At 41.7% G+C, this 13,247-nt stretch overlaps 1 protein-coding gene across 1 annotated transcript in view; it reads left to right on the top strand.

Annotated features, from left to right (window-relative positions):
- Positions 1-13,247, top strand: part of lekr1 (Leucine-, glutamate- and lysine-rich protein 1) — a 221,953-nt gene that overhangs the window by 147,317 nt on the left and 61,389 nt on the right. Inside the window, exon 7 of the mRNA XM_072572657.1 lies at positions 12,416-12,601. Within this exon, the coding sequence (XP_072428758.1) occupies positions 12,416-12,601 (186 nt within the window). The remainder of the gene's footprint in view (positions 1-12,415; positions 12,602-13,247) is intronic.

Below are 13,247 nucleotides of genomic sequence, written 5' to 3' on the forward strand. Positions count from 1 at the left end.
ACTTTTCTCTCTGCATGCTGTGTTTCCTGAATAATGTTTCATAATAATAAAGGATAATGCTAATTGAAGAAAGAATGATTTAGAGATGCCGGTGTTGGACTGAGGTGTACAAAGTTAAAAATCACACAACACCAGGTTATAGTCCAACAGGTTTAATTGGAAGCACACTAGCTTTCGGAGCGACGCTCCTTCACCTTTTTCAATTTTATCTTGAGGCTCTCAACTTCAGGCATCCACCCAAAAACACTCTGTCCATTTTAAGCGCCCAAAAAACATCATGAAGCCAAGGTTCCTGACAAGCATGCTTTCAATCATTATACCTATTCTTGCCTCAGTTTTGGCATTTGTTTAGATAAGGTGATACTGGATGAGGAGCATAGTATTAGTGTGATGGAGAATGTATCAGACAAAGTTGTGGACATTTCTACTCGGAAAAGGGAGAACAGGCACAGGCTTGCTTAGACTCTGCCTGCAACACATGTAAGGCAGTGTTTGACTGTGAGCAGAGAATTGAGGACTCCAGCGATCTCACATGTACTGCAGTGGCTCAGGGATATAAGCACATGATTCGTTTATCAAGATGGTGAAATATCACCTGGAGAGCTACGTGCAGCTTCAGCATCACTCTGGGTAGATAAACATTTAATACACTGCAATGCTCAGAATGTATGCAGCAGTGTGTAGTTGGAGTAGTCAATGGCATTATGTAGTACAGAGATGTTTGGAATCACAGAATATTTATGCTATATTCATCATACCATGCCTGCATCTGAGTATTTTGTAGAACATAGAACAATACAGCGCAGAACAGGCCCTTTGGCCCCCAATGTTGCGCTGACCTGTGAACTAATCTAAGCCCATCCCCTTTCACTATCATCATCATCATCCATGTGCTTATCTAAGGATTATTTAAATCTCCCTGATGTGGCTGAGTTGACTATATTAGCAGGTAGTGCATTCCATGCCCTTACCATTCTCTGCGTAAAGAACCTGCCTCTGACATCCGTCTTAAATCTATCACCCCTCAATTTGTAGTTATGCCCCCTCAAACAAGCTGATGTCATCATCCTAGGAAAAAGACTTTCACTGTCTACCCTATCTAACCCTCTGATCATCTTGTATGTCTCTATCAAATCCCCTCTTAGCCTTCTTTCCAATGAGAACAAACCCAAGTCTCTCAGCCTTTCCTCATAAGACCTGCCCTTCAGACCAGGCAACATCCTGGTAAATCTCCTCTGCACCTTTTCCAATGCTTCCACATCCTTCCTGACATATGGGGACCAGAACTGTACACAATATTCCAAGTATGGCCGCACCAATGTTTTGTATAGTTGCAGCGTGATATTGCAGCTCCAGAACTCAATCCCTCTACGAATGAAACCTAACACACCGTATGCCTTCTTAACAGCACTATCCACCTGGGTGGCAACTTTCAGTGATCTATGTACATGGACTCCAAGATCCCTCTGCACATCCACACTACCAAGAATCTTTCCATTGACCCAGTACTCTGTCTTCCTGTTATTCTTCCCAAAGTGCATCACCTCACATTTAGCTGCATTGAACTCCATTTGCCACCTCTCAGCCCAATTCTGCAGTTTATCCAAGTGCTCTTGCAACCTGTACCATTCTTCCAAACTGTCCACTATTCCACCGACTTTAGTGTTGTCTGCAAATTTACTGATCCATCCACCTATGCCTGCGTCTAAGTCATTTATAAAAGTGACTAACAGCAGTGGTCCCAAAACAGATCCTTGTGGCACACCACTAGTAACCAGACTCCAGGCTGAATATTTTCCATCAACCGCCACTTGCTACCTTCTTCCAGAAAGCCAGTTTCTAATCCAAACTGCTAAATCACCCTCAATTCCATCCCTCTGCATTTTTTCCATTTTATCTTTGTGCCAATCTTCTATCTTTTCCCTTTAACACTTCACATTTTTCTATTTAAGTAATCATATAATGCACTTCTGAATGCCTCAAATGAACCTGACTCCATCACACTTCAAGTCAATGCATTCTCTACTGTTCAACGTGTCAGAAAGTTTCTTCTAATCCATACATTTGCCTCTTTTGCAAAGCACTTCGAAATTGTGCCGCAATCCTCTGATAAGTGAAAATAATTTTCCCTTATCCCCTCTGTACAGAACCTTCGTGATTTTGAAAATTTGTTTCAAATCTCCTCTTAACCTTCTCCACTAGTCCACTTCTTCAATCTTTTCTCATAACTCTCATCACTGGAGCCATTCTCATAAACCACATTTGCACTTTTCCCAATGTGTTTATATCCTTCCTATAATTTATTGCTTAATATTTGCAATTGTTCCACCCTCTAGCTCCACCCCAAATCGAGGGAAACCGAAAGAAATGCCGTGCCCCTGAAATTTCCACTCTCACTTCCTTCAATATCCTTGGATACACCTCATCCAGTCCTCGTGCCTTATCAATTTAACATATTGACACCATAATTGTGTCCCAGCTGGAGCTCTCCTCCAACCAACTATAGCACCAGTCAAAGGCTGAGGATATCACTGAGGTGGGAAGAGGTGCTACCCTTTGTGGGGTGCCTTTACCATCATCAGCCTCTGTACACCAAGATCAAGGGATGGACATTGCCCTTATGATGATAAAGTGGCACCACCTTCCAGAAATGTCCCATGGGCACCACCATGACAAGGAGGACCACCAAGTACAATTTCCCTGCAGACCAAAACAAGTGAGCAAGTTCCACCTCCTCCAAAACTTCAAGAGCCTGCAGAAGAGTAAGTGAGCAGAAAGCACTGTGTGGACTACTGGTGTCTCCTCTTAGCGTTTATTTTCACAGCTTCACTTTGTTATTATTTTATAACAATATTTTTTGGCACAGTGGATAGTGTCCCTACCTCTCAGTCAGAAATTCTAGGTTTAAGCTCTATTCAAGGTCTTGGTGGCCAAGGAAATTAATTGTAATTCAACCAAATAGGTTCAGTATTAACTTCTAAATTTTTTGACACATCCCAATGTAAATTAGTAATAGCAGGAGAGATTCCTGGTCAGCCATGTCATAGAAGGAAAGTTAGAACCTCTGACTTTATTCAGAGATTAGCACTATAAAATACATGTAAACATGCAGCAGCAGCAGCAACTTGGGGTCCTTAAGGAGACTATTTTTTGGATGGTTGGTATGGTTCCGACTACCATCAATACCATGCGGTTCAATTTCCGTTTTGTTTGGCATAAACCTGCAGCCTTCTCTAATCCGTAATGGATGTCATGATGCTGTGAACCAGACCTGAATTTGGGTAGAGGACAAAAGAAGATTGCTATACAAAGAATCTCACTTGAAGGCTTGTAGCTGAAACTCCTTTTATTTGGGTTGCCACAACGAATATGTTTTTCAGCTAGGAAAAGAGAATAAGAGTGTGATCAAGGAGAGGGGAAAATAACTTTGAGACCTTGTTCCAGTCTTTCTCTTTCGCAGATCTGATTGTACAGTTATGTCAGAGTGAATTGCATTCTATGGCCTTCATCCTGGGTTAGTGGAAATAACGTGAAACATACCTGAATCAAATGATCCTTAACGTTTCTGGCACCCTGATAAGTCCTTTGCTTCTTGCATTGTGCCTAGTTACTTCCTTGTACATCAGAATACCTCAATAGTTTCCATCATAACTCCTCCATCTCCTCTTAGTTGTCCATTCATCTGTTACTCTTCTTTTTCCTCAAAGAAACTATCTGCTTTCAACTAACTTGGCCTCAATTTCCTCAAAGAAAACATCTCTAGAAATTTGTTATGGAGGGCACAATACTCTGAGGTCTTTGCATGACTGTATTGGAGTGCATCACTTGACCAGTCTATGCACTAGAATCATCTTTTGTTAAACTTAACGGCCTGCTGAATGTTATCCTAGCAAGAAGGACACTCATTATATTGCCTTCAGTCTGGGCTGCTTGTGGAAGAGTGTATAGCCAGCTTTTCAAAGAATGTACTCTCAGATCTATCCATGTTCCTTAGGGGTGGAATGAAAGTCATGAAGGTCTCCTACTTTTTGAAAACTTTATAAATCCTTTCAAAGAAGTAACGTGGCACCCAATTGTTATCAACACCTCTTGCACTCCTTGACCAACACTCAGGCTCTGCTTACTCCTGCTTGCGACACTCAGGTGCTGCTTCCTCTGATTCATGCAGGGACTGCTGATCTCCCTCATATCTGTCCACCTATCTGGCTGACACTTGGGGCTTGCTTCTTTCCCAAAGCTTGGGCCTCTTCCACTCCCCAAAAGCCTCCCTCAATTGTTTATCCATTTACTCACTTGGATCCTGTTTCCTACCTGCACCCAGATACTCAGGTTGCCTTGAATGAGTATGTATCTCTCTGATTATTCACTGTTCTGGCCCCTTGGAACTCTGTTGCATGTGACCCCAAGCTGGCCGTTATAACTCCTCCAGTTAATCCAATCGTAGATTCTCTCCCTTCTACCCTTGCTGCTCCTCCAGTTACATAATCCCGTATCTTGAGGAGCAGCAAGAGTGAGAGATAGGAAACTTCTGGTTTTGAACTTGAAGAATTGCAAATTGTGAGAAGGACAGTGGAACTTCAAAAATACTCTGACAGTTTAACAGAGTGGGCTGATGGGTGGCTGATGAGGTTTAGTACAGAAAAATATGAGGTGATACACTTTGGTAGAAAGAAAGTTGCAAGACTATATAAAGTAGGGGATATAATTCCAAAGGGTGTGCATAGTAGAGGGACATGATGTATATGTGCACAGATCAATGAGAATAGCAGGACAGATGGAGAGAGCAGCTAATGAAGTATAGAGTGTCTTGGCTTTCCTAATAGGGGGAAAATTTTTAAAAGCCAGGAGGGAATTAACGTGTTGTATAAGACAATTGTTCGAACCGAAGTGTTGTATACATGGGTAAGTGTATGGTTCCAGGAATGAAGAGATTCAGTCATGAGGAAGGAACAAAAATGAGAGGGCATAGATTTAAAGTGATATGCAATAGAATCGAGGATGAAGTGAAGAAAAATTTACTCAGAAAGTAGTGAAGGTATGGACTGTATGGAACTGTGATAGAGGCATGTTCAATCAAAGCTTTCAAGAGGCATCTTGAAAGCTTTGATTGAACATGCCTCTATCACAGTTCCATACAGTCCATACCTTCATTTGGATAGAAATAATTTGCAAGGATATGGGGGAAAAAAAACAGTAGATCAGCACTAGTTCATGTTGCTTGTTTGAAGAACCAGTGCAGACACGGTGGTCAGAATGGCCTCCTTCTGTGCTGTAACAAATATGTGACTCTGTGGTTAGAGGAGGTGGAACAATTTGCCTCGAGGGAACAGATTCAATGATTAAAGGTGCAGCTCCTTACAATTTTTGTCTCTCCCAAATACTGGGGTGAATTTTCTCTGTTGGGTTGCCTATGTGTTAGACCATAATACATAAGATATTGGAGGAAAAATGGGCCATTCAGCCCATCGAGTCTGCTCTGCCATTTGCTCCTGGCTGATATTCTCCTGACTTCTTCCATAATCTTTGAGCCACCTTTTAATCAAGAACCCATCTATCTCTGTCTTAAATACATTCAATGGCTTGGTCTTCACAGCTCTCTGCTACAGTGAGCTTCACAGAGTCACCCTCCACCTGAGAAATTCCTCCTCATCTCAGTTCCAAATGGTAGTCCCTTTACCCTGAGGCTGTGCCCACAATTCCTAGTCTCTCCTTCTAGTGGAAGCATCTTCTCCACACCACTCTATCCAGGCATCTCAGTATTCTATAAGTTTCATTCTTCTGAACTCCATCAAGAATAGACCCAGTGTCCTCAACTCTTTTCATATGACAAAGAAAGTTTACAGCCCAGGAACAGGCCTTTTGGCCATGACAAAACCTTCAAACCCAAGATCATTCTTATAAAACTTTTGTATATCCCCTTCAAAGTCTGCATGTCCTTCCTTCGATCCAGGCCCAAAATTGCGCACAATATTCCAAATGAAGTCTGACCAGAGTCTTATACATCCTCAGCAGTACATGTCCGCTGTTGTTTTCTAGCCCTCTCAAAATGAATGTTAACATTGCATTTGCCTTCCCAACCATCAACTGAATCTGCATGTTAACCTTAAGAGAATCCTGAACTAGGACTCCCAATACCTTTACCATTCAGATTTCTGAAGCCTTTTCTCAATTAAAAAATATCCCGTGCCTCTATTTTGCCGACTAAAGTTCATAACCTCACATGTCTCCATGTCGTACTCCATTAGCCATTTATTTTCCTACTCGCCTAGCATATCCAATTCCTTCTGCAGCCTTTCTACTACCTCAACACTACCTATCTTTGTGTCATCTGCAAACTTAGCAATAATGCCCTCAGTTCCTTTGTCCAAATAGTTAGTGTATAATGTGAATAGTTATGGTACCAACACTGACCCCTGTGGAATTCCTCTAGTCACTATCTCCATCCTGAAAGAAACCCCAGTATTCCTACTATCTGCCTTCTGCCAGTTAGCCAACCCTCTATCCATGCCAGTACCTTACCCCGAACACCATAGGCTTTTATCTTACTTAGCAGCCTCCTGTGCCGCACTTTTTTAAAGGTCTTCGGCAAATCCTATTAGATCACATTCAATGGCTATCCTTTGTCTAATGTACTCATTACCTCCTCAAAGAATTAACAGATTTGTAAAGCATGACCTCCCCTTGACAAAGCCATGCTAATTCCACCCTCTTTTACTATGCACTTCCAAGTACTCCGCAATCTCATCCTTAACAATAGACTCTAAAATGTTATCAACAACCGAGGTCAGGCTTACCAGCCTATAGTTTCCTGCCTTCTGCCTCATTCCCTTTGTAAACAAGGCTGTAACATTAGCCAGTGATTGATGTGGGAACTTTTGGGGCATATTTGACTAGCATCCCTGTGTATTTTGAGTTCAAGAGTCCTGTTTCAAAATGACAAAATTCTTTTCTCTGCCTTTGAAACCTATTACCTCAGGGATAATTTCTTGGGCTAGCTATAGCTGTCTGCTCTATCTGTCCTTGTCTGTGCAGCATATATATCCACTGTAGTCCTTCAATTAGACCTCTCCTGACATTTCAACTGCTGTTAATCAGCTCTTCATGAGCTCTTCAAGTGTTTAACTAGTTTTAATTGGGGGTGGGGTAAGATTACAATCCTGCCTTCCACCCACTCTGGTGAATATACCTGGAACTAGGAATAGCATGACAAAACTGGCTTTGGTATTTGTTTTGAAGACTTTCCTCACAAACTTGCACCTGCAATACACCCTAACTACATAACAGGAGGTTGTGGATGGAATGCTCACTTTTGAATTTGAGGACATTATCCAGGTTGATACCCCAATGCAATGTTAAGGGAATGCTGCTTGGAAGTACAATAATAATAATACTTAAGCCAATAGAAAATGATAAGAGATTCAACTGCAGTGCAAAGACTCAAACTTATATGAATGCTCACGTCTTTTGATGATTTGGGGAGAACTTATCCAATGCTGAGCCTGCCTTTAAAGTTAAATTTACATTGGGATTCCTAAACGTTTCAAACTGTCATTCTCAGCAGTTGAAAAGAGAACCATCACCATTTACTATAGATAAAAGATGGCACCACCCCCCACCTTTTCCTCCGCTACATCGATGACTGTATCGGCGCTGCCTCGTGCTCCCACGAGGAGGTTGAACAGTTCATCCACTTTACTAACACCTTCCACCCCAACCTCAAATTTACCTGGACCGTCTCAGACTCCTCCCTCCCCTTCCTAGACCTCTCCATTTCTATCTCGGACGACCGAATTATCACGGACATTTACTATAAACCGACCAACTCCCACAGCTACCTAGGCTACACCTCCTCTCACCCTGCCCCCTGTAAAAACGCCATCCCATATTCCCAATTCCTTCATCTCCACCGCAACTGCTCCCAGGAGGATCAGTTCCAATATCAAACAACCCAGATGGCCTCCTTCTTCAAAGACCGCAATTTCCCCCCAGACGTGATCGACGATGCTCTTCACCACATCTCCTCCACTTCCCACTCCTCCACCCTTGAGCCCCGCCCCTCCATTCGCCACCAGGACAGAACCCCACTGGTCCTCACCTACTAACCCACCAACCTCCATATACATCATACTATCCGTCGTCATTTCCGCCACCTCCAAACGGACCCCATCACCAGGGATATGTTTCCCTCCCCTCCCCTATCAGTGTTCTGAAAAGACCACTTCCTCCGTGACTCCCTTGTCAGGTCCACACCCCCCACCAACCCAACCTCCACTCCCAGCACCTTCCCCTACAACCGCAAGAAATGCAAAACTTGCACCCACACCTCCCCCCTTACTTCCCTCCAAGGCCCCAAGGGATCCTCCCATATCCGCCACAAATTTACCTGCACCTCCACACACATCATTTACTGCATCCGCTGCACCCGATGTGGCCTCCTCTATATTGGGAAGACAGGCCGTCTACTTGCGGAACGTTTCAGAGAACATCTCTGGGACACCCGGACCAACCAACCCAACCACCCCGTGGCTCAACACTTCAACTCTCCCTCCCACTCCACCAAGGACATGTAGGTCCTTGGACTCCTCCATCGCCAGACCATAGCAACACGACGGCTGGAGGAAGAGCGCCTAGGAACCCTCCAACCACAAGTAATGAACTCAGATTTCTCCAGTTTCCTCATTTCCCCTACCCCCACCTTGTCTCAGTCCCAACCCTCGAACTCAGCACCGCCTTCCTAACCTGCAATCTTCTTCCTGACCTCTCCGCGCCCACCCCCACTCCGGCCTATCACCCTCACCTTAACCTCCTTCCACCTATCGCATTTCCAATGCCCCTCCCCCAAGTCCCTCCTCCCTACCTTTTATCTTAGCCTGCTTGGCACACTTTCCTCATTCCTGAAGAAGGGCTCATGCCCGAAACGTCGATTCTGCTGCTCCTTGGATGCTGCCTGGCCTGCTGCGCTTTTCCAGCAACACATTTTCAGCTCTGCTCTCCAGCATCTGCAGTCCTCACTTTCTCCTATAGATAAAAGATATTGTGTATTATCTGTATCGTGCCCATATAATTTGATCTGGAAACTAAACTATAAATGAAATAAACTTAATGAAAACAAATTGTTAACAAACACAAATCTGCTCGATGTTTAGCTTTCTATACAGACTTAAAAGTTTTGCATGTGTTTCTCAACTTTGCATCTGGAAATTGAATGTTTCTTGGATGCTTAAAAAGGAATATTAAGACTGTAATAATTTATAGATAAAAAATGTTTCTTGAGGCCACTACTTTCAAACATTCCTATCTAGTTCCACCACAGCGACACCCCAAGCTGATCTTGAGAACAATGCTAGACCTTGACTCCAGTCATGGAAGTTTGTGGTTTCAACTGCAGAGATATGTGTATTGTAGAAAATGAGGATGGTATAGACTGCAAAGTCAGTGATAGTGGCCTGTTCAACTTCTTGTAAATAGAACATAGGATTGAGCCAAAAATGATTTTTCTTTCACACGAGAAGCCACAAAAATAGTAAAGAGGGATACATAACAGTATAATATTGGCAAATCTTCTTTACATTGTTTGTCCAGTTTTCAGATTCTGTAAAACCTTAGCACTGTAACCTTTTAAATATGTTTGCATGTAACTGTTAAAATGCTGCATGAGATTCTATCTTGCCCTATTTGTCTTCACTCAAATTAGAGGTGATACATGCATTTTGAATATCCTGGTTACATGCAAATAACATTCTACAGTCTCACTGTTTGCTTACACTCTCCGTTCTGACAGCATATTAATCTTGCAGCTTCGTAAGACTTAGAATGTCATTGAATACTGTTAGTATTGGAGCATGTTTGAGTATTTTTAATAAGTTTATGCATGACAAGTGTACAGAAATATTTTGTACTGCCTAATAATCTGCCTCAAAGCCGTGAAAAGTTAAACATAATTTCATACGTATTTGTTCCCTTTCAGTGTACATATGCACTACCAACCAGCAGAAGTAGTGCTCTGAATTATCTTGGCTAGCAGACATGGAGCATGTGAGAGATAGGATGTGAGGGGCAGCAGCACCACTTAGTGTTGAGATAGTGTTGAGATGTATGGTAACTGAAATAGTTTATAAACGTTTCTAGATATTTCAAAAATTCTGCAAATATCATTTTTCATTACTGGTGTCAGTTGAGTTTTGGTAATTAACCTGAAACTTTGTTTCACTCTTAACAGAGGCTGCTCGATCTGCTATGTGTTTCTAATACTTTTTGTTTTTATCCCACGTATGATATGCCCATGTGTTAGGATTGGCCCTGATATTTATTTACAAGGAGGAAAGGAGAGTTTGGGGCAGCACTTGAAAAACCCAATAATATCAGTGACAGCAGGAGCTCACTATGTTTTCTCTTCTTTCATTTGTAAACTGGCAGATGCCCCAAATAACTGACTGATCAGCTGTTGGGCAGGAAAACAAGCGGCAAGAAGTTACAACTGGGAAAGGAATGGGAGAGAGGAAGTAAGAAATTCAAGCTTGCTTTTAAAGGAGTGCAACAAAGATTTACAGACCGATTCCTGTCATGTGGGCTGGACATACAGGGAGAGATAGGAACAGTTAGGACTGCATTCACTGGAGTTTAGAAAAATAGGGGTAAGTCTCAAAGAAACCTATACAATTCTAAATGCAAGAACGTTATACTTGATAACCAGGAGGTCCAGAACGAGGGGACACAGTGTAATGATAAGGGTAGGCCTTTTAGGACAGATGAGGAGAAATTTCTTCACCCAGAGTGTGGTGAGCCTGTGGAATTCTCTGCCAAATTAAGTGGTTGAGACTAAAACATTGAATGTTTTCAAGAAGGAGATAAATATATTTCTTAGGGCTAAAGGGATTGTAGACATGGGGAGAATGCAGGTACATGGTGCTGAATTGGATGATCCCCCATGAGCATACTAACAGCAGAGCAGGCTTGAAGGTCCAAATTGCCTACTCCTGCTTCTATATTCTATGTTTCTATGTCAGTAAACTGCTTGCATTACCAACTGACCACCCTTAGATGAAAGGAGATCAGGTTGACTTGAATCACTGTGTTGTACTTTATTGTTGTACTAGGTAATGGATATGAAAGACTTTACCATAGCTAAGCCTAAGCTCTGTCTATTCTGATATAGACTATAGCCACTGTGTTGGAGTTCTGGCCATTGCAGTTAGACAACTACAATTCGTTTCTGGCAGTCTCCTGATGCACGCACAAGTGTCTTAACTACCACTTCTTAGCAATAGCTAATACATCTAAGAGTTAGTAAACCCCATATATAGTACATGTTTGTGATAAACTACACCTTGTTATCTAAAATGAAAGTCTCTTCTGTTGATGCATATGCTTGGTTCATCCTCCATCACAGATTATTGAACAGCCTCTTAGAGTGGCACAAGAAGGAGAATTGGTGACATTTTGAGGACTTGAGTACAGAAATAAAGATGGCTTGTTGCGATTATAGAGTATTGGTGAGACCTCACCTCGAGTATTGTCTACAGTTTTGGAAGGATCTAAGGAAGGATACGCTTGCCATTGAGGGAGTGCAATTGAATTTTAACAGATTAATCCTTGGGATAGTGGGATTCTTTAGCGATGAGAAATTGTGGCGACAGCTTCCGTATGTCCTGGAGTCTTGAAGAATGAGGGGTGACCTCATTAATACTTACAAAACACTTATATGGTGTGATAGTGAATATGGATCAGATGCTTCTGTGACTGATGAGTCTAAAACCAGGGAATATAATCTCAGGATAATAGGCAGGCTCTTTAAGACTGAGATGAGGAGAAATTTCTTTACGTAGAAAGGATTAGAAAACTCAGAGGACCATGGAAGCATATTAATCACTTATAGATTTATGGAGACTGATGACATCAAGGGTGTAGTGATTGCAACAAGGTCACCCAGGTGCATATCACAGAATATGAGTTTCCTGATTGGGGCTGTTAACCTCCCCAATCAGGGAAACCTGACTGACAGATATAAAGTATGTCAGGGGTTCTGTTCATTCTAGGAGCCATCTCTGAGCTAGCTGCGTCAGTATCATGTTCTATGCATATGTAATTAAAGGGTGACTTGGTGATGGGATACTGACCTTCATGGAGTTATTTCAAAGGGAAATGAAGAGAGTGTAGAGAGTGGCATTAATGTAGATTATTAGCTATTAACTAGTTGAATGATGGAAGAGACTCGACATGCTGAATGACCTACTTTTGTTCCTCTGTTCTTGGTATTCTACCCCAACCACAAGCCAGCAATGGTTGGTACCCAAATATCACATTTTGTAATGCAGTCCCCTAATCTGTACTAGAAGTCTCACAAATTGAGATTTAGTGCATAAGAAGCGAAGTAGGGACCTACTATAATGAAATTAAAAATATATTTGCTTTTCAGAAATACTTGGATTGCAAGAAGGTCTTAAGAAATCCAATCAAGAGGGAGAATTCCTTCAACAGCAAGCAAGAGATCTACAGCTTTCTTCAGACACGATTGCACTACAAATTGATCAAATTCATGTTTTGGAACAGAAAGAAGCTGAACTCCAAATCAAATGTTGTAACTCGGAGAAACAGGTATTTGGTAAGTGAAACTTTTGCTGAAGTACATTGGTTCATTAATATAAACTATGACTGCCTTAAAATTCTGCATGCCTAAACCGAAGCCCCAGCATGCTGAGGTCATAGTGCCCAACAATCATTTTGTGTACATAAAGAATTGCAACCAAATTTACTGTCCAAGAAAGTCAAAAAGATATTAAAACAGTGGTATCTTCTCAATTACAAGACCACTAATTTAAATACTGTAGAGATTCAAATTTTAAAGTTTTACATATCTCAGCTGATGTTGTATAAAAAAGCACATGTTTACATACTTGTTCATACTTCTTTTTATTCATTCATGGGATGTAAGCATTGCTGCCTTGGCTAGAATGTGTTGCCCATCCTCCATTGACTTTAGGCTGAGTGGCTTGCTGGGCCATTTCAAATGGCTGTTAATGGTTAACCACATTGCTGTGAGTCTGGAATCACATGTAAGCCAGAACAGCTAAGAATTACTGAAGGAAATTAGAGAACCAGGCGTTTTTTTTCTCATTAATAACAATGGTTATATGGCCACATTAGACTGTCTATTAATTCAATTTTTTTTTATTTTTAATTAATATTTTACCTTAAGTTGGATGATAAAATTCCATCCAAGGTTAGATTCGAACTCATGTCTCCAGAAT

Source organism: Chiloscyllium punctatum, chromosome 6 (assembly GCF_047496795.1).
Source record: "Chiloscyllium punctatum isolate Juve2018m chromosome 6, sChiPun1.3, whole genome shotgun sequence".
In the NCBI taxonomy this organism is placed as follows: domain Eukaryota; kingdom Metazoa; phylum Chordata; class Chondrichthyes; order Orectolobiformes; family Hemiscylliidae; genus Chiloscyllium; species Chiloscyllium punctatum.